This window comes from Schistocerca americana, chromosome 10, assembly GCF_021461395.2.
Source record: "Schistocerca americana isolate TAMUIC-IGC-003095 chromosome 10, iqSchAmer2.1, whole genome shotgun sequence".
Classification (NCBI taxonomy): domain Eukaryota; kingdom Metazoa; phylum Arthropoda; class Insecta; order Orthoptera; family Acrididae; genus Schistocerca; species Schistocerca americana.
In genome coordinates this window covers 176,371,444-176,394,789 of record NC_060128.1, presented here as the reverse complement: position 1 = coordinate 176,394,789, position 23,346 = coordinate 176,371,444, and the positions used below count along the sequence as shown (strand labels likewise).

General features: G+C 39.7%; 1 protein-coding gene across 1 annotated transcript in view; it reads right to left on the bottom strand.

Moving 5' to 3' along the window:
• Positions 1 to 4,569: 4,569 nt before the first annotated feature.
• Positions 4,570 to 23,346, bottom strand: part of LOC124552660 (CDK5 regulatory subunit-associated protein 3) — a 62,074-nt gene continuing 43,297 nt past the window's right edge. Inside the window, exons 8-10 of the mRNA XM_047126984.1 lie at positions 18,021 to 18,229; positions 17,646 to 17,817; positions 4,570 to 4,695 (exon numbers count right to left, since the gene is read on the bottom strand). Coding sequence (XP_046982940.1) covers positions 4,624 to 4,695; positions 17,646 to 17,817; positions 18,021 to 18,229 — 453 coding nt within the window. The 3' untranslated portion in view covers positions 4,570 to 4,623. The remainder of the gene's footprint in view (positions 4,696 to 17,645; positions 17,818 to 18,020; positions 18,230 to 23,346) is intronic.

Here is a 23,346-nt window from a genome sequence, read left to right as displayed (position 1 = left end):
TGAACTGCCCATTCTGTCTTACAAGTACCATTTAATATAGCCAAAGAACAATTCCCGGTATATAAAATCTCAAGAGCATCTGGATGGGGTGAACTTCTAAAGCTACCTAAAATTATCTTCTGGGACGAATGCCAAATTGCACATAAAAATCACTCAAAGCTACGGACAGAACATTACAAGACTTGCGAGGAAACTCTGAAGTGATAGGAGGAGCTCTACTCACAGTTTTAGGAGATTTTCAACAAACGCTTCCAGTTATGCCCAAGTCATCGCTGGTAGATGAGATCAATACATGCTTAAAAAAGTCACATCTCTGGCTACACATACAAATATTGCGACTAACAAAAAATATAAGAGTTGAACTATCAAAAGACAAAACAACAGCACATTTTGCTCAACAACTTTTACAAATATCCTATTGACCAGATGAGCGGCCTCACGAAACTCGACAATGATTTCTGCAACTTAGCCACTGCTGAAAATGAACTCATTGACCAAGCGATCCAAACATTGTTCACAACTGTACCAATCTGGACTGTCTACTTGAAGGGCAATTCTGGCAACTAAAAATAATATTGTCGATGATACCAACTTTAATAATCAAAATAAAATTCCCAGTGAAGAAGAATATACAAATCGATCAAACTTCCCCACAGAATTTCTAAACTCTTTGTGAGTATCAGGAACACCATTACTCTGTCTTTGACTTAAAACTGGATCTTCGGTCATATTACTTAGAAATCTCAGCTCACCAAAACTATGTAATGGAACAAGGATGATTGTCAAACAGCTATCAAATAACGTCATACAAGCCGAACTTATGACTGGTAAGTACAAAGGACACACATTATTTATCCCCAGATTACCACTGATCTCTACTTAACTGCCATTCCAATTTAGAAGACTGAAATTTCAAATCAAATTAGCCTACAGTTTTACAGTTACGAAAGTGCTATGTACCCGGAATAACAAAATGAAAAACGTAGTTTATAAACTAATACAGTAAATAGTTGGAATATGTTTTCAATAATTTTTTTACCTCTTGTACTTTAGAAAAATATTGTAACTATTTACAATACTTGGTAAACAAATTTTTTACCTTTTATACTTTAAAGTTCATCCTTTTATTCCAACTACCACACAATATCATATCAACTCCGAGAGTGAAGCCGGGTACCCGAACTAGTAGTGGATAAATCTAATTGCATGTATGAGATACAAGAAGTTAAGTTTCTTTCCTTTTTAAAAATAAAGTGATCAGTTAATCTTAAAGCATTATATACAAATAATTTTGGATGTCTGCCACCAGCCATCACAACCTCTCCCCTTCCTTGTTTGTGTTTGTGCTGACTCTCACAGTAGCTGACACAACACTATCAAACGTAAGCAAAGCCATGACTAGGGTACAGTTCACATTTCTATTAGTATGACTCTCATACAGCGTGTTTAGCAAAGCAGTCCCTGATTTTAAAATCCGATATCTCGACAAATAAGATTGATACAAGTGTTCCACAAAAGGTATGTTTATTGTGAAAGCTGTGAGAATGTTGTGCAGAAGTCTCCAAGTACTTTGACAATCTGCTAATAGATGGCACCGCACTCTGTGCAGCTCATACAATATCAGTGTGAATAATTAAACTTGTCCTTTGTAAGCAGTCTTTGCAATCAGATCACAATCTTCCCAAAATATCCACCATTTGCAGTATGGAGGTGCTGAAAAATAACAATGAAATTAGCCATCACATCCTGTAGTGTCTCAACAAAAATGGATTCAGATGCCACGCAGATTGACAACTCGTGCTCGTCCAGCATGGCGAGATGGTTCCAGTAGACAGTGTCTTTCAATGTGGTCCACAAAAAGTAGTTAGGAGAAGTCATATCCGGCAAATATGGAGGCCAATCCATTGCTGCAGCAGTAAATTTGGAATAATCCAACGTAATGATTTTTCCCAACGTATTCATCAAAAAAGGGAAACAGTTGTTCGGTGCGATGTAGTCTGGCCCTGTATTTCACGAACCACTCGGTGCCTGGTAGATCCTCCAGTGCTAGATGCGTGGCAAGAAATTGTTCCAAAACTGCAATGTAGTGTTCACAAGTGAAAATGGGCTAATAATGACTCTGCTGAATACTGCAGCCCAAACAGAAACTTTGGAAGAATATAGAGATTTCGCTTCACACAAATGGGGATTTTCGAAACCCCAAAATCAGAAGTTTTGTTTATTCATGACACCACTCAGGTGGATGTGCGCTTCTTCTGTGACCCAGATGCAGCCGACATCAAATCCTTCATTATTAATGATTGTGAGCCGACCGTGCTGCACGGAGATATCCTCCCTGGTCCCCAGCAACCGACCGAATCCCTGCTGGTCTGTGCGACTGCTGCTCCGTCGCAACTGCACTGCTGGTGCGTTTCTGACTCACTTCCAGACACACGATGGTAGAAATACTGGCTCGGACCCAACCATGCAGAGGAAACACGCCCACTGGCTAAACGACATCCCTGCAGCAGGAAAGGATTGACCCAAGTTCCACAAGATGGTAATTGAAGGGGGTCAGAAGTGCTCGGAGAATCAGTTACACGTCAGCCGCTGAGACGACCGACCTCTCAGAGCCAGTACGCCGACAACATTTAAAATAACTTGTCAAAGGAAATCATGCCAACTACACACACAAAACCTCACTTGCACGAAGGTGCGCGCGCGCGCGCGCGTACATGTATGGCCTGGTGGCTTTGGATTTTGAATGGGAACATCTGTAGGTACTGGTTTAGTATTTTCTGTGAGCTTGAATGCTTCAAACCAATCTCTGCTGTAATTCTTCAGACAGATTTCTTTGGATTTTGCTTAGTAATTCCAGAAATGTTGGCGACCTTTCCAGGAGTAACAACATTTTTCCTGGGGCCAACATTTCCCGATATATCGTCAGCCTCGCTGCCTATCCATTGAACTTTGGTGAAGAGCTTGAGAATGATTTTTGCATTGGGTACTTTTGGAATATTAAATCCTGTTTCAAAACTGTACATTGTTGTCATAGGAATGTGTTCTAACCTGTGGCATTCCAGCGTCATCAAAACATATTGCTCAATGGAATACATTATTTCAACCTCTTCCTTCGGCACGCAAAACTTCTTTCACGTTTCAACGGTGGAACTGGTCACTCTGAGCTGTGCACACTGTTTTGTAGGCACTACATATTGTGAACACAGCAGCATCTGTTAGCAGATTTTTGAACTATTTCCAAACTTTTGTACTTCTCTGTAAAATTCGTACAGCTTTCACTATAAACATAGCATCCATTCCATTTGTCTATCGATCTTAGTTTTTGAGATATTTAATTTTAAAATTAGGGACTCCTTTCCTGGACACCCTGTATCTAGTGCTCAAAGTGTTAACCTTGAGTTCTGATACATGCCGTAAAGAAATTCTGGGTGCACAATACTTCTTCATTTGCCTTTCGCACGTTAAGTTTATCACACAATGGAAAATCCAGGATAGAATGTAACAATATTATGAAAAAGGAAGTTGCTACTCGCCATATAGTGGAGATGCTGAGTCGCAGATAGACACAACAAAAAAGACTCTCACATTCGGCCATTAAGGCCTTCGTCAACAGTAGACACACACACACACACACACACACACACACACACACACACACACACACACACACTTTTATGAGTTGATTTTTCAATATAGTGCTGTGATTAGTCTCTTGAACTGTTTGTCCTTATACTTTATAACATATATTTACGAAATTATTATTAATTATATTTGTTACCTTTTACTTATCATTTACAGGCCATCCATCCATTTCAATAGTGATGTTATCTCGTTCTGTGGCTGATTGTCCTATGTTTATGGTGTGATGATGATGATGATGATGATGATGATGATGATGATGAGGTTCCACACTCCGAGGAGCGTAGGGGACGATGCGGGCGACCCGCAGCACTGATTAGGCAAGGTGCTAGCGGAGGTGGTTTGCCATTGCCTTCCTCCGACTGTAATGGGGATGAATGATGATGATGAAGATGACACAACAACACCGATTCATCTCGAGGCAGGGAAAATCCCTGATCCCACCAGGAATCGAACCCGGGACCCCACGCGTGGGAAGCGCAAGACCACAAGCTGCGGACACGTTTATGGTGCATTGTATGTAAAATTCAGTTAAGTGCAAAGACTACTTATGCATTAACTGACACAGGTAGAAGGACTGGTGGTGCACCCTATTAACAATAATTTGTACAATATTCATACAGTTCTGCAAGAACATCTAATCTTTTTAAAGTATTAAAGTGAGGTACTTGGAGGCAACAACTTAAATGTTAGGAGAAAGTCCAGTTACAATTGTGTAGTAACTTGCTGTGCATATCCAAGAAGTAAAAATGTATGTCACTATAGTCACATTACAAGACTATTTAGTGCAAGTGTAAACGTCAGTGTTGTGTGTCTTGAAATGAGCACACTCAAAGGGAGTAATTGTGGATGTCTTCTGCTTAAAATTCTTCTGATTAATTTAAGTGTACTCTCAACAGCATGGTGTTCATCTGAAGAATACTCAAAAAGTAGGACAAAAATATATTTATCTTTATTGTATTTTGTTCCTTTAATATGCATAGGTTATAGAAGGTTCACTCCACCCATTATGTTGACTCGGCGATTGTTGTAACGTTTTGAAATGTCTTGCTGGATCTGCAACAGAAGAACAGTCTTTGTGAGACTTTGTTGATTTTGTAAAGGCAAAAGGAAAAATAGCAGTTACCACAATAACGTAATACAGAATTAGAATTGATATTTCTCCTCAAAAAATCAGCATAACACTTCCATAACGTATGTTCAAAACTAAACTACTAGCTTAGTCATTATCCCATTTCTATAGTTTATTATTAGGTCCTTCTTCAATAATATATGATGCAGACTTAATATTCCTTAACGCAATGTGTGGAGGAAATCATTTCTACAGTTTGTACTTTGCATTCTTTATGTTTTTTGTTTGCGTTAGAAACTACGGTCTTATCCAAAAGACCTGAGTGGACCCAATCTTTCATATGTTGGCTGAATGTGTTAACCCTGAAACTGCTCTGGACATGTTAACATGTGTGCCTTTGTACCTGTCCCTGTGTGCTCTGAACGTGTTTACACCCACCACCAGTCCTACCTGGTACTCTGAAAGTGTCTACACGTAGACTCATTCAGAGTACCAGGTAGAAGTACTGGTGGTGCGTGTAAACACGTTCAGAGCACACAGGGACAGGTACAATGGCGTGCGCGTTAACACATCCAGAGCAGTTAAAAGGTTAAAAAAGTGTCTGCACTCAGCTCTTGAAGATGGTAATCATAGACTGAAATTTATTACCTGTTGCACACGGTGGTAAGAAACAGACTGAAAAGCTTGTAAGGATGTTGCAGGACGGGTTGTGCTGAAAAGTAATTGTTTATAAAAAAATTCAATACTTGTGCCGTTTTGAAGGTAATTAGTATTGAAGCTAGCCAATGAATCCATTGCGCACAAATTGAAAAACTACACTTAGAAAATGCCAATTACAGTGACAAAACAAAAATGGTGGAAAATCAAAAAGTATTAATCTGTTCATGAAAAATGACTTTCGCATTCTACTAATCTGATCTGGCTGCTTGTTAGTGCCTTATAACACTAAATCTTGTGATTACATTCCATAGTCTCATGTACAAATACTGCCCACTGAAACATAAAGAATTTAAAATCCTGCAACTTAGTCGCACTGAAATACGCAGTCAACCAGGAAACCATTTATGTCTTTGTATCAATTATGGACCACAACCTTATACAGGTTGGTCAGAAACAGTCTGAAGAGCGTGTATGGGTGTGCAAAGTAGCTTGTGCTGAAAAATAACTGTTAAGGAAAAAAATTCAATATGTTGTACAGTTTCCGAATTAATTAGCATCAAAATTAGCCAATTAGGCCTTTGCGTATACAAATTCAAGCAGCATGCCAGAAACAATGTCACCAAACATGATTGTTTGGGTTCCTAAAACAGAACAAGAGAGCGATACAAAATTTGAACACGGGATGGTAGTAAGGATCAAACCCAAGCCAGAGGCTGAGCAGTCTCATGCACTATCATCTGCACTATATATATCATCATTTAACATTTTTACCATACCAAAAATCTTGGAAAGCTCCCGACTGATTTACTTCAAATTTATACGCAATATTCTAATACATATTCAGTCAGACATAGGCTATATACAGGGTCTCACACAAGAAAGTTGATGTGTCAAAATAAAATAGAGGTTGAAGTCTATCGACAGAATCTTTATTCATTACTGAAACAAACAGTTTTCGAATTTATTTCTTAAAAATTATTTCATTAAAATGCAATCCAGTATGCCTGTGCCACTCATTTAAACATTAAACACAATTTTGCATAACAGCTTGGCATGTAGACACCGGGATGGCTGCCACTTCGCTACACGTATCTCCTTTCAATTGTTCTAGAGAATTTCGGTTACTGATATATACTTTAGATTTGACATACACCCATAAGAAAATATCCATGGGGCTGAAATCTGTGCTGCATGGGGGCTAATTTATGTCCCCCCCTCTTGGAGATCGATTTGCCGGGGAAAATATCACAAACTCGCTGTATAGCTGCATTGGATGTTTGTACTGTGGCTCTGTCTTGCTGAAACCATGTTCTTTGGTTATAACTAGAAAAGTTTTGTAACTCAGACACCAAAAAGGCATTTAACATCATCACATAGCATTCCAAATTCACTGTAACTGAACGACCACTTTCATCCTCTAAAAATTGTGGGCCAATTATTTCTCAAGTGAACATCGCAGCCCATACAGTAACTTTTGGGAATTAAGGGGTTCATTGCACTCCAGTAGTGGTAATTTTGCTAACTGACATTACTTTTCAGGTCAAAATGAGCCTTGTCAGAAAACAAGATGCAGTTAAATGAATGGTAATCACTCAGTCACATCATTAATGAACTGAAGCCTATATCTGGCATCCTGGGGCTTTATTTCTTGCACCAGTTGGATTTTTAAGGGTGCAGTTTAAGGTCCTTTTGCAGAATTTGGTGCAGTGATGATTATGTAAATTTAAAGAACTTGCACGCTCATGAATGGAGAGGTTAGGATCATTACGAGCAGACTGATTTACACTCACCACGGATTTGCCTACTCTTGATGACCCTCATCGCCTGCATTTCACTTTGGCCAGTACTGAACTGGTCTACTCAAACATTTTGATCCCTTTCCAGCTAAGGGGCATATTTCATGCAGAGCATCATTTAAATTATGCTGTCCAGTTACCGGATTATCGATGCAACTCACCACAATTGTGGGAACTCAAAATGCTAAAGCTGCAATAGTGCTGATTAACCCTAATTTGACTGTGACAAGGATATCTCAGTTCTGTACAGAACACATTGTTACAGTAGAGATTGTACACGGGCGTGATATATGGATAATTTCATCTATATATGCCCAATATTCATATGAAATTGATCCCTTTATCGAAAAAATGCGAGATATTTCACGGTTTACACAAGGGAAAAGATTGCTTATATTAGCAGACATAAATGCACGGTCAACCATTTGGCATGCTGATAGGACAGATGTTAGAGGACACATGATCGAGGATGTAATAAACGAATGTAATTTATTCCCATTAAACAGAGCGGGACAACCACCAACCTTTCGTGGTCATGCCGGTGGCCAAAGTAATATTGATATTTCCTTGGCAAATGATATTTCCTTACCACATACAAATATGTGGGAAGTCATGGATGGGGCCACACATAGTGATCACAATGTTATTATTATCCACATAGACAATTATAGAAACACTCAAAATACTCAGACACAACAACAGTATCTAGCTTTTGGTAGGGCAGACTGGAACAAATTAAGAAATGTAATAGAAGAATCAGTATTGTACACTATCCAAGGTAGTATAGACTTTAAAACACATGTTTTGACAGATGTCCTGCAAAAGGCACAAAAGAGTGCCATCCCACTGGCCAGTGCTAAGCGGAGGCATCAACGATCTTGGACAGCTGAACTGACTCGACTACGGAAAGACTCGCGGAATAAGAGAAAGTACTATCAGAGGGCAACATCAGCCCAAGAACGACAGCTTAGACTGGATCAGTACCGGAATGCAAAACTAAAGTATAAAACTGAACTTTGTAAAACCAGACAAAAGTATTGGACTGACTTTGTTAAAACGAATTTACAGAAAGATATATGAGGACAACCATTTAAACTCATGACTGATCGCATTAAAACCTCGATGGTGATGTCAACATTAAAACAAACAGACGGAACCATGACAAGTAGCTGGAGATGCTCACCAGAATATCTCCTAAACAAGCTTCTACCAGATGACTCATAAGTAGAGGACGAGCGACATCATCGTGACTTACGTGACGGAATGGAATCTGCATATGTAAATCAGGATGTCACACTCCCTTTCTCGCAGGAAGAGGTAGCCCTAGCAATAGATAAACTCAAAAATAGAAAGGCGCCAGGCCCCGATGGAATATACACAGAAACATTGAAGAATGCCAGTATATTGATCACCCCGTATTTAACTGACCTTTTTAATGAAGCCCTTCTACAAGGAAGAATCCCTACACTCTGGAAAATGGCTAATGCAGTCATCATTAAAAAGTCTGAAGATAGGGATCCACCTGACCCGACATCCTATAGACCTACCTGTCTCCTGAACACACTTGCAAAGGTGCAGGAGAGGCTCCTGTGTGATAGACTACAGGCACATAGGCGCCTTTTTGGTCTAACTCCCCACCAATTTGGATTTAGAGAACAAAAATCGATAGATGACGCCATAAACCGCGCCCTACAAATTGTGGGGAATACGACGGAGAAATATGCGGTCGCTATACTCATTGATATCGCTGGAGCTTTTGATAATCTCTGGTGGCCGTCACTATTTGCTAGACTACGGGAAATTCGACTACCTATTGCCCTGTATTCTAGTTTTATGGACTACTGTAGGGGAAGAATTGTAGAATGGAAAGGAGGAACACAGAAGGTGGTTAAGAGAGTAACCAAGGGATGTCCACAGGGATCAATCTGTGGTCCCATTTTTTTGGGATATAGCGATTGAGCCCCTATTGGACATCTTGGATAGGGACACACTTGTAGAAGGTGTTGTCGCTTATGCAGATGATCTTTTGGTTGTTGTTTCTGCACCATCTAGACTGCAATTGGAAAATAAATGTACTTTAACACTACAGATGTTCAATCACTGGTGTAATCAGAACAAATTGAAAATAGCAGGAAATAAAAACAGTTTACTTATTGCTCAAGGGAATACTCCAGCGAAATCCTAGTATAAAATTCAATAACATTAATATACAAAGGAAACAGGTAGCTAGATATTTAGGACTCCATCTAGATGAACGGCTCTCCTTCAAAGAACACATACAGCGCACTGTTGACAAAGCTGCTAAAATTATGCATAAACTTGCGAGACTAAACTCAGTGCAGTTCAGATTACCATTAACGATGATGCGGATGTATCATACGGCCTTATTTGAGTCTATCGCATGTTTTGCAGCAAGTGCCTGGGCACATCGTCTATGTTTAGTAACTTATAAAACAATAGTCAGGAGAGCACAAAGAAGTGTATTACTTAGGATGTCGGGAGCGTTTAGCACAACACCTGTTGAGGCCCTGTATGTGGTCCTAGGAACATGCCCAATAGACCTCACTATTCGCTGTAGAGCTGCCTCATATTGGTTGAAAAATGGTGACTTCGAAACGGTTTTCCAAATAACAGGAGAAAACATACAAACCAAGCAACAGCTACACAAATGGAAGTTAGACACGTGGCAAAGAGAATGGGAGACATCAGACAAAGGGCGGCGTGTGTTTTCCTTTTTTCCAAATGTATTTGAGAGGTTAAAACTAAAACATGTGGAGCCAAGTCGTGGCATGGTTCACTACTTGACTAGGCACAGACCATATCCAACACATCTACACCGTATGGCAGTAAGGCAAACAGAGATTTGCACATGTGGCATTCTTGGAACGCCTGAACATGTTGTGCTAAGGTGTAATTTACTCGACCATGAACGACCTGCAATAAGAGATGATGAGGTAAGTGCGGTCCTTGGGGACCCAGATAAATGGAACATCTTAAATAGTCTGGCTGACTCAGTGTCAACGACACTGTTTGACATTTACAAAAATCAACATCCTACTGCCAGAACAAGAATACAGACAGAGACAGAACCTCAACACATTACTTGGGAAGATACAAGCTCTGACAGTGACACAGACAATAGAACAGACATGGATTAATTCTGACGGAAGGTGTAGATCAATACTATATGGATGTAGATATTGAAGGTTCCCAGCTTTGTCTTATAGAGCATGAGAGATCTTATTGGACACTCATGCAGATTCCCCTTCCTGGCTCACAACCTTGTCACTTGTCTTGCTACATATTCTGGACTTACTTGTATTAATTTAAGTAATTTTACATTTATCATAATTTAAATTTCCATGCAACTTATCTTTGATTTGTCTATATAGTCTTCTAGCTCTTATGACATATTAATATTGTTCTTCTGTCTTTGTAATCTAATTTTATTGTCACATAGAGGAATCTAGTTATGGTCAGTCTACAGGCACATACATAGCCTTCACATTCAGGAATTGCATGTGAAAGAAATCAGAAATTTGTTTTCTTAACCTTAAGTAAAATCATATTCCTTTTATTAATTATATTAACTTTGATATTCACTTATTTCTAAAAATTGATAACTTGTATGTTATCTCATACTTTAATGTAATTTTTCCTGTATCTAAGATAGTGTATGCAAGTTATTTTAATATTCATTATGCTACCATGTTTCATGTAAAATTCCAATATCACCAATAATCTTACATAGATAAATCTAGTCCACTTCAAATTTTGGGCATATGCGTAAATTGTATTCTAAAATTGTAGCAGCGAGAACCCGGTTCTCTGTTGACACCCTATAGTTTAGAATTTCTTTTTTCCTTTGTTTTCTTTTGTGTATATTTCTTTTTATATCTCATTTGTTACATTTTATATTTAAATAATTATATTATTTTTTATTAATTAGTTTGTAAATAAACGTCACTTACTGTAATAATTAGTGTACGAACACACAGAGCAACAGCCAGGGCAGAAACATTAAAAAAGGTCCGCCTCCACGTGGCAGGGACGGTAACGAAATGGGGACTTGTCAAGCTGACATAACTTGCAAGCAGCCATTTCGGCTAAGAGACCAAATACTGCCTGGCTTGTTACTTGTTTTAAGTAGCACACGGCCCACCTTAGTAACCCAGGTGGTGGGCTACTCTGTAGTGTTTAAATGAAAAAAATAAATAAATAAATAAAATAAAATAAATAAATGTCCATGATCACTGCAAAATTTCCTCTGTTTACAGTTGTCGAATCACCATTTTTATAAAATTCTCAAACACACAATGCACGGTCTGCTCCCAAGAAGCACTCTATACCGATTGAATTCCTAAAGGCCAAGCAGGTTATGAACGTACTTCCCACTCTCGTCTGATTTATTGTGCATGTGCAGAGAGCTTTTAAAATATAAAATTTCTTTTAAGACGTCCTGCATCTCTTTAAACACCAGTGTATAGGTTTTCTGTTAAAACCATCTCTGAGGAAAAAAATACTGTTCCATGCTGTTTTGTAAAAATGTGCAGTTTGTTTATTTATCAAGTCAATTTTAACTACAATAGCACGGCATTTAAACCATTAGACAAATTGCTTTTCCCAAATACTGAGTGGTCAGAAACAGTCTGAAAAGCTTGTAAGGGTAATGCAGGGAGACTGTGCTGAGAAATAATTGCTAAAAAAAAGATTGGTTATGTTGTGCCATTTCCGAGTTATTTAGCACTGAAGTTAAGCAATTAAGCAGTCGAGCACAAAAAATCTAGCAGCTGGCCAGAGACAGTATCACCAATCTTATTCTTTGTTTGGTCTCCTCAAACTGAATAGACATAGCTTTTGCTCACCTACCTTAAGTTTATCACTTCTGAAAAAGGCACATTTAACTGGTAATGAGCATTTGACCAAATGGTAACTCGTGAACCTGCAGATGGCAGTGCATTACCACATTTAAGCACACATGATTGCTTGAATTTGTACAAGCAATGACGTGACTGGTTAACTCCAATGTTAAGAACTTGGGAACGGTACAACACATTGAATTTTTTTCATATTTCTCAGCAGAAACTTCCCTGCAGCAGCCTTAAAAGCTTATCAGACTGTTTGTGACTGCCCCATATTTTCTTTCTCCTTATATATAGTTTTAAACAAAAATTGTGTACACAATTAAGTGATGTTTTGTTTCCTTCCTTGCAGTCAGTTTTAACAGGAAACATGAAAGTTGTGTTTAGGATTTGATTAGAATACTACTACAAAATATTAATCATTCAAAACTTTATAACCCTATCCATTTGCAGATTAAAACTATGTGAAATGCTGTCATAGAAGCTACTATCCTCCATCCAACAGCAGGAGAAGTCTCTCTCATACTCTATATACCAATGATCCCAACCTATTTACTAATTCATTTTAAGTGACACCAATTTCCAATCAAGAAACTGTTGGCAATAACAATAAACAAGGCTCAAGGTAAGAGAGAGAAGGAAGAGGATAGACTGTGGGGTGAAGAAAATGGACATAGAGAGGGGGACGGCAGAGATAGAGAGAGATAAGGAGTTGGAGTTGCAGGATAGAGAGAGGGAGGGGGGGGAGGGGAAGGAGGAGGAGGAACAGATATACAAATAGAGGGGGAAGGAGGAGATGGGCAGAGAGAAGAGGGAGACTATGATGTATATCCAATTTCACACATATTTAGCAATTACCAGTTTGCTTCTCCATAATAAAGTAATGTCTGAAAATAGCTGCAGAAATATTAAATCAAGTATTAATAAGATTTCAAAGTAGTGCAAAGATTGGCAACTTGCTTTGAAATCCAGAAATATAAAACTGTGCACTTCACAGAAAAAATAGTATTCTGTAACTACAACATCAGTGTTCACAAATACAATTGGTCAACTCATAAAATTACCCACATGTGACACTTTGTAGGGATATGAAATGAAACAATCACATACACTCAGTTTTAGGTAAGGCATGTGGCAGACCTTGGCTCGTTAGCAGAATACTGTGGAAATGCAATCAGTGTATGACACAGACCGCTTACAAATCACTTGTGTGTCCCACCTTACAATACTGCTCAAGTGTTTTGGATCCATACCAAATAGGAGTAACAAGGATCATTGATTGTACACACAGAAAGACAGCATATATATGGTCACAGGTTTGTCTGCAAATGTTGAAAAAACTGGACTGGCTCCCAATGATAGCTGCAAATTATCCTGAGACAGTCTAAGAATAAAATTTTAAGAATGAGTATTAAGTGAAGAGCCTATAAATATCCCTCCATCCCCTATGTATTACTCCTATAGGAACTATTAAAACAAAATTAGATTAATTATGGCACACACACACACACACACACACACACACACACACACACACACAGAGGCAACTGAGGAATTAATCTTCCTGTGTTCCATATGCAAATGGAGTGAGAAGAAATCCTAGCATGTGGTTTCATGCTAGGTGTGCAATGCATCTTGGCAATGGTTTGCAAAGTATGTACTATATTTATCAAACTATAAGAGTGCCATGAATATACAACAATCCACCTCCTTTTTTTAAGAGGCTTCTTGAGAAAATTTTATTTTTAATATATTCTAACTAATCAAAAGTACAAACTTTTATTGATGTAAAACATCTGCCTAAAAAATAAACATTATACTTGTCCTAAACTTATGATATTTACCGATCTTATACATTTTGATAATAAAAAGAGAAATAAAATAAAAAAATAGAAATAAAATAAACAAAGAGAAATGGTTTATGTTAACTTTTATCTTCACATCCTCTTCTGATTACCATAGAAGCCAGTCATCTGTGGTATCACTATTTTTAACCCCGTGGTGAACATGGTTAATAATAATCATCACCACCACCAGTATCATCATTATCTCGAATGATAGTTTCACCTAACCATAAAAGAGGCAATGTATTTCTATACACCAGCAGCAATGAAATTTATAATCTTGGGTATCACAAATATTTGGCCCTTTTGAATAGGATGCAATTTCTGAGGTTGTCATTATGTTGGAACCTCAGAAGACAGCTGGTTTTTGAGAGTACATAATGAAATTCGCACCTATGTTGGCATTTGAATAACACATTATACCTTTTTCTCCTGTTTCCAAACACGTTGTCTGCCCACTGCTCTCTCCCACTGGTTGCACAGAACCAGCAGCTGACACATCCCATTTCATTTCCATCACATTTCACAGTGAGTGTTGAAAACATTGCTGCTTGAAACACATAAGTACACCACTGGCCACTATCGAGACTTTTACCTTCTCCTGCAGAAATATAAATTATTGTTGACTACTTTTCAAATTTTAATGTCAATTTAATTTCAGCAACAAATGGATTCAAGCAAACTGCAGTTTAAATGTGGTAAACGTCCATAAAAAGCCAAGGAATATAGTATTTATTCCCATGTTATACGGTTGGCAGCACGACGAAATTTGCTGCTTGCGAAACTTCCAAATTCTTCAAAATAAATTTGAATGCAACCTCAGCTGGCAGAGTTTCATCTGTACATGTAAGATGACAACTATCTACCTTACTAAGCAACAAAATGGAGCCCAGAACAATTTTGTAGGTTGCCTATCTAACAACTTCCTTGGGGGGAAAAAATTCAATTCAATATCTCATGTAAAAATTGACTGAATCTAAAAATTTAAAATGCTATCATAATCTGCTTATTAAGAGACATTATATTATATTAAAAGTTTAACACAGTAAGACTAGTGTTACAGTTAAAACCATGTTTCTGTCTTGAGGCAACACAGCTGTCTGCCCACAAACACTTTATGCATCCAGTATTTCAAAATGAGAACGCTTAGTGGGTTCCAACAAACTTCATATGCAATTTCAAACCTTATGAAACTTTTTCTTGCTTCCATCCCCCTCCTAAAGCCCCCCCCCTTTCCCCCCCCCCCCCCCACACACACCAAAAAATGGGGTGATAAAAAAAAAAGTGTATCACTTACTAGATTTTCACTGTTCATGAAGTTAACTTCAACATCATGCATGACGTTTTAATTTATTACATTTTTAGTACTTCCTCTATCCACAACACGATTTGCAAACAGCATCGACATATGCTACTGAATGTACCTTGCACAATTATATCGTTGTGTGATTCATAGTTCAGGAGTTACGGTGTCATAAACTTGAGATGTATAAATAACTTTTCTTTGCATAAAATGGAGTGTAAATAATGCACACGAATTCATCCAGTGTTTCATAACAACAGCACATAGCAACTTCCAAAAAACTTTAGGCATAATTTCAACCCTTTCTACACTTTCTCACTTAAATGCTTAACATCCAATATTTAACACATGAACTCATATTACAGTGGTCATACATCTGAAACTTGGAAGTCTGATTCTTCACAGCATCAGGGTGTTAGCAATTTAAGCCAATACACTACATAAAGACACTGACCTCAGCAGCAACAGTTTAATCTGCAAATGTAGACCACCCTGCATTTCTCGAATGACAAGATTGGGAAAAAACATTGTATTATAACCAGGTTAATATGGTATGTAGATATATAACTGGAAGACTCAGCTGGATTGGGCGGGAGGGGGGCAATGTATATCCTGCAAGAGCTGCGCACAAAATCCAGGACTGTCTGCTATTAGTGATTGTTAAATATATCATACTTTGCAGAAACATGAATAATAATGAATCTTTTGTGAAATTGTTACTTTCTTTCCTTAAAAATACAAGAAATCTGCAGACATGTACAGGTGTGTCACTATAGCTAGTACACAGTGCTTGGTACCACCAGGAGTAAGACAACAGTATCACAAAAAGTTATTGAAATGTGTAAACTCATCAACCTAAGTGCAAGTTACATCTTGCTTACATAGGTCTGATGGAACCCATAGTATCATCGTCCTCATCATCATCATCATCATCATCACCACCAGCACCACCACCATTGTCTATACCATTATCATTATCTTTTAGGTTTAGCCGTGTGGACCTGAAGATAAGAAATCTCACACACCTCAGTGAGCTGTTCGTTGACACTTGGGCTTCCAACAGCTGTGAGCCAACTTGCCTTAGGAGGGGATACAACAGAGTTACGACACCCTTCCCAAGCATATCAGCGCTTGCATCCAGGTCAGAGGGGTGCAACCTCACACTGATAAATGGGCTCATAAGCCAAGTTCTTTGTAAATGAATGAGTGAAGCAGATAACAACCACCTTAAACATGCTAAACAAAGGGTTGAGCACTTCCTGTTGCCTTAATGTATTAGCACTAGTATTTGTCTCAATCTGACATAACTCCAGAATGAATGAGGCTACAGGGGTTGCACAAAAATATGTAAACAGCATGAGAAATGTATGCCTGAACATGAGTGCAGATAATAGCCAAACAGACAACACGTCTGAAATGTCCTCAATATGCTGTAAGTGCCAGTCATAGTCAGGACAGAGTTCTGTATAACTTTGAGTGTTTCAAACATGGGCACATTGTTGGTGTTCTTAAGGTGGGTACTTCAGTAACTGAGGTAGCTGAAGTGCTCGGTATTTCGAGAGACACCGTATCAAAGATTTATACCGGGAATAGGAAAAGCAGAAAAACACTATCGGGTAAGTCACAGCAAGGACGAAAATGTGTGTCAAGTGAATATCACAGACGGTCAACTGAAACGACTCTGACACAAAATTAGAGTACGACTCCTGCAAATATCACTGCAGAATTTAATGTCACACTTGTGAGCCCTGTCAGCACCGAAACAACATCGAGGGAGGTCCACGAGGACAGACTCGCAGGGCTAGCCAGAATTCCAAAAGCACTCATCAGTGATCCAAATGCCTGTAACAGGAAAGTGGTATCAAAGGCATAAAACCTGGACTATGAAGCAATAGATGAATGTCATTCCATCAGATGAGTCTTATTTCACACTGTTTCCAACTTCTGGTTGAATTTACGTTCCGGGACTAAAACGTGACAGGGGTTCGGTGACGATTTGGGCACCCACATCGTGGTATTCCACCAACCCCACAGTTACCCTGCAAGGTCACATTACTGCCATGGATTATGCAATCATTTTGGCTGATCAGGTGTGTCTCGTGGTAAAACGTTTGTTAAAATCATACAGGACCTGTATCTATCCATTATCAGGTGACGGTAAGGTGTTTTGAATGCCAATGGATATTCAACACTGTATTAGTCACGGTAATGTGTCATGTTTTTGATGTTTCCGTATTTTTGTCCAGCCCGTGTATGCTCAAATGAAAGAGACCAATGTTTTACGCATATAACTTTCTACCTCTTCGATATATCACACGATGCCTATTCCAATGGAAAATTACATGTTGCACCCCTGAATGCAACTTCAAATCTTGGAGGAAACTTGAAGGTTTTGTAAATTCATCAACTAAGTTCTACGTAATTTCGTAACGGCTAAAAGCAATTAGCATTGCTCACTGAGCAGCCCACCTCCTTCTGCAGTTCCTTCGTCTTCTCGATGATGAGCTTCAGCTTGGGCTGCAACGCCCGGGCCTCCTCGGCAGCCTCCGCCTTCTTCTGCCTGGCCGCCGCCTGCTGCGCCACCATCTTCTCTGCCAGCCTCAGCTTGTGCTGCAGCTGCTCTACTAGTCGGTCCACATACCTGTGCACATGCAGATGCACAATTGGCTAAATGAAAATGCAATGCAATGTTTAGAGCGAGCTATAGCACGTTAATACATTATCAGTGGCCACACATGAGTAATAATTAGGAGAGCCCCTTTCGAAAGTACACCTGCTTTTTAACCTTATTTTTTAAAGTTATTCAGTCCTCCTATCTAAAAACACAACATGACACATTAGTACCTGTATGAGTGCTTTATATTGCAGAGGTGCCTGATCTTCGGATCATTAGCAGTGCTTAGCACTTCAGCGACCTGGCCCAGCATCTTCTCGACTGTTTCCGACGACTGCAGCTGGACAGACATCGGCACATTCTGGAGCTGTGTCAGCTGCACACCACGCACGGAGTCATCTCGCATCTCAAACAGCCGAATCTTCAGGAAGGCCTGGAGCTGTACAAACAGTTGGGAAACTGCATTCAGTTTCAATATAAAGAACAAAACGGAGCAAAATTGACTTAACAGCTTAATGGTAAGCAGAACGAAATAAATTAAAAACTAAGTCAAACACTGACAGGGAAAAAAATCACAACACCAAAAAATAATGCACAGTAACGAAACGATTACAGGTTAGTGTAAGCACGAGATAAGCCACTGTAAATGTGAAATGCCGGTACATTAATAACTGGTGTAACTGTCAGAATGTTGAATGCAAGCATACAAATGAGCATGCATTGTGCTGTAGAGGAGCTGGATGTCAGCTTGTGGGATGGAGTTCCATGCCTGTTGCACTCGGTTGATTAAAATAGGGACAGTTAATGCTGTCTGATGATGACAGTGGAGTTGTCGTCCAACGGTGTCCTATATGTGCTCGATTGAAGACAGATCTGGTGATCAAGCAGGCCAAGGCAACATGTCGACTTTCTGTAGAGCATGCTGGGTTATAACAGTAGTGCACAGGTGGGTATCAGTGGTGGTGCACGAGTATACGTTCTGGGTGTTCACAAATTTTTAGGTTCAGAAAAATTTAAGAGTGTGAAATTAATAGCATCTCCTACATAACAGTTACGCTTATCAACAAGTTTATACAACTACAGTACTGCCAATAATAATAATAATAATAATAATAACCCGTGTGAGGTTGACAGATCCTCCATCGGGCGCCTCCCCAGGTGGCGGATAGGGGAAAGCCTCCCAGATATGGGTGGCACCGAGGAAATCAAATACTCGGGGCGGACCAAAACTATCACATCCTCGAGGATAAGTACCCGGAGTAAAAACCGGCGAAACGAAGATAACTAACACAAAAGCCCAGACACGTCTGTGTGGTAACCACCGGTACTCTGGCCAGCGTCTGTCACCAATGGTGCGGCTGATACGAGCTCCAGGAACTGAAAATCCCTGGTTCTACCAAACTGGCGCAAGCCAGACGAATTACAAGCATAATGGCAAGTACACCTAAAAACAACATTACCCCAGGTGGACGATCCACCCGTCGCAAGACGGCAACCAGGCACTCGGATTCTGGGGGAGCTGGAGATGTACTAAAGGGCGAGTCGGAGCGCTCTGGCAAACTACCCAAGAAAACACACACATACTTTGGCACCTTCAACATACAGACACTAATACAAACGGGAAAATTACACAATCTAACAACGCAACTCACCAGTCAAAAGATCTCGATCCTAGCGCTACAAGAAACAAGATACACGGATTCAGACACAATAGACTACGGAAACTACAGATTCTTCAAGAGTGGAACCAACAGGAAAATCGGCAAAGGAGGAGCACTCCTCCTCATGGCCTTCGCAGTAAACAAAAACATCCTAGACTCAGTAAAAAAAGTCAACGCGATCAACAACAGGCTCATGACCATGCGAATCAAACACGCCAACAAGAACTACACCCTCATCAACGTACATGCCCCCACGAACGCAGACAACAAGGACAAACCAGAAGAAACAGAAAAATTCTGGGACAAACTCGAAACCACCCTGGCAAAAATACCCCAAGACAACGCGAAAATTCTACTAGGCGATTTCAACGCACAAATCGGCAGAGAAAAACGCTACAGAAAAACAGTAGGAAATTTCCCTGCACACAAATTCACCAACAAAAACGGCACCAGACTGATCGAACTCTGCCAGCAAAACAACCTCAAAATCATGTCAACCTCCCTGATGAAAAAGCCCAAGAAACAAAAGACGTGGCGATCACCAGTCCACTCACTAGGCGAATTCCAGATAGATCACGTGGCAATCTCCTATGAATACCAGAAAGAAATCCACGACGTCCAAGTGAGAAAAGGCGCCAACATAGATTCGGACCACTACCTAACAAGAATCAAAATCAAACTCACACCAAGAAGACAACACAAAAAGAAATTGACCTCACCGAAATTTGATACAAGAAAGATCAGAGAATCGAACATCACAGAACACTGGGAAAAACAAGAGGCAAAAGATTGGACCAGCTTTAAACAAAAAATTGTGAACACAGCCAAAGAACTGATCCCGCTGACTAGAAAACCCAGGCACCCTTGGTGGAACACTACCTGCGAAATCGCCCTACAAAATCGAAGAACAGCTTTCACAAACTACAACAGCAACAAAACACAAGAAACACAGGACAACTTCTACGAAATTCGAAGACAAACATCGAAAACAATAAGACAAGAGAAACGCAAATACATAAACGATCAGCTAAACTCCATCGAAGAAGACTTCAGAAATTTCAACACACGGGATTTCTACAGGACGTTCGCCAACCAAGTCAAAGGATACTCACCACAGAACCTCTGCTTCAGAAAAGAAGACGGAAAACTGGCACTTACCAACAAAGAAAACTGTGAAGAGCTCGCGAAGTACTTTTCAAAATTACTAAATTGCCCAGAACCTAACTCAACCTTCGAACCCCGAGAACCGGCCAACGCACCGGAAGACTCACCATCACCAACAAAAGAAGAAATCCTCCACTGCATAAAGAAACTGAAAAACAACAAGGCAGCCGGTGAAGACGGAATAACGGCAGAACTGCTGAAGAACCTAGGACCAAACTCGCTAAACGAAATCACACAAATCATACAGAACACCTGGACAACCGAAATCATACCTGACGACTGGAAGACCGCACTCATTCACCCGCTACACAAGAAAGGTGACAGGACAGACACAAACAATTATAGAGGAATTTCCGTGCTACCGGTCATCTACAAAATTCTATCAACCTGCCTTCTCACCAGAACGCAAGGACAACTGGAACCCGCCATCTCGGAATACCAAGCGGGTTTCAGACCCAACAGAGCCTGCCCTGAACAAATCTTCAACCTGAAATCAATCATAAAATCCCACATGACAAGCCCCAAAAAAATCATCTGCACTTTCGTCGACTTCAAAAAGGCTTGCGACTCGATCGACAGGAAGTCCCTCATCCAAATCCTCAGAGAAAAAGGCCTAGACCAAAAGACTCGAAGACTAATCGAACAGACACTAACCAATACAAAATCCAAAGTCAAGTTCATGGGCAAAATCTCGGACCCCTTTGAAATCCACACTGGCCTAAGACAAGGAGATGGACTATCCCCGCTATTGTTCAACATCGTCCTGGACAAAGTAATGAGCGAATGGGAAGCTGAAGTCAGGAGACAAAACACCTGGAGACCAGTCACATTAGGAAGGAAAAGACTGGAAATCCCTTACCTAGCATTCGCAGACGACCTAGCGATACTGACCTATGACCCAACATCAGCAAAAACACAGATCGAAATCCTGAAAGAATGCGCCGAGGAAGTCGGCCTACAAATCACTTTTGAAAAAACTCAAGTCCTAACAAGAGAAGGCGACAACATCACAACCAAGTACGGCAAAATTAAAGGGGTCACACACTTCAGATACCTAGGCGAAATCATCGAACCGACCGGAACAGAGAAACTGGCTTACGAAGACAGACAACAGAAGACACGGAAATCACTAGGCATGGTACGAAACGTCTACAACAAACAATGCATTTCCAGAAACACCAAGATCAGACACTATAACACAGTGATCAAACCCGCCGTACTGTATGCCAGCGAAACACTAGCACTCAACAGGAAAATCAAAATTGAAGAAATCAAAAAAGAAGAACGCAAAATCATGAGGAAAATTTTAGGAGGAAGACCCACACCAGATGGCTACAGACTACAGAAGAACTCAACAGTAGAAGCATATTCGAACATCGAGAACGATATGAGAAAAAGGCGCCTTAAATTCTACGGACATTTAGATAGACTCCCTGAAACAAGACTCACCAAGAAAATTTTAGAACACATCAAGAAACTTAAAGTCTCGACACCCTGGATGGAAGGAGTCCGAAAAGACCTACAAGCAATTGGCACCACAAACACCACAGACAGAAGCACCTTCCGAAAACACATAGACAATTGGGAAGTAAAGTCAGAAGTGCTAAAACAGCGGACCAAACAAGAATGGTGTGAGGAGAGAAAAGAGGCCCTTTCCAAGAGAATGAAGGAGTACTGGAAGGACAAGAAGAACAAGCCTTCAAAGTCATAAGCTTAACGATTTCCTTTTAGGGAAAATTCGCCAACAATAATAATAATAATAATAATAATAATAATAATAATAACAACTTATCTGACAAAAGAATGAATTGTTTTGGTGGAATTTTGTTGTTTTGTACATATTAACTGTAAGGCAATAATGAAATAACGTGTAAGCTTTAACAACTCTCCATTTTGCATTTTTGTGTAAGTGGGAGTTTTTGTGCTTGTCCATTTTTTCGGGCAAATGTACAAGATCTCTAAGAGATGTATTAGTTCACAAATTTACTTCCGGGCTGAAAATAGATATTCTTATGCTGCACCCACACAACAACTTATGCTAACTGTACACCTCGTTGTTAAATGTTCGCTTGAGGTCACACTTATTTGATTTTGTCGCTCTCTTAGTCAAAGGATCCTCCTTTGCATTTAACTTTTCCTGTTAATTTACTTTTCTGCTCCCAGAATGATATTTTTCACTCTGCAGTGGAATGTGCACTGATATCAAACTTCCTGGCAGATTAATGCTGTGCACCAGACCGAGACTCGAACTTTGCCCATGCTCACAGCTTTACTTTTGTGTTAGCACTTAAAGTAGATTCGACATAGTTAATATTTACAATGCACATTAAAGCCGATTCCCTCACAGTAAACAACCAACTCCAATCACAAAGTGCTGTTTGTGGAAACATGTCTACCAACATGGTCACTCACCTAGAATACAAATGAGACGCTGAGATCCATAAGGGCCAAAAGCACACCAACATCGATCCCACATTTAAGTGAATATCAGACAAGACAAGTGACACAGCCTTTCGGGCATTTTGATGTATACAATGTGGGCCTACAGCACAGATAAACGTGACTCATCATAAAATTAAAAGATCTCAGAAGCACGAATATATGCTACAATCTCACAATCGATGGTGATTTGCTTTACGCCCTTATGATACTCACAAGGAAAACTCCCCATCGCACCCCCTCAGATTTAGTGGTAAGAGGGCCCAGTGGACACCCTGTCAAAAATGGAACA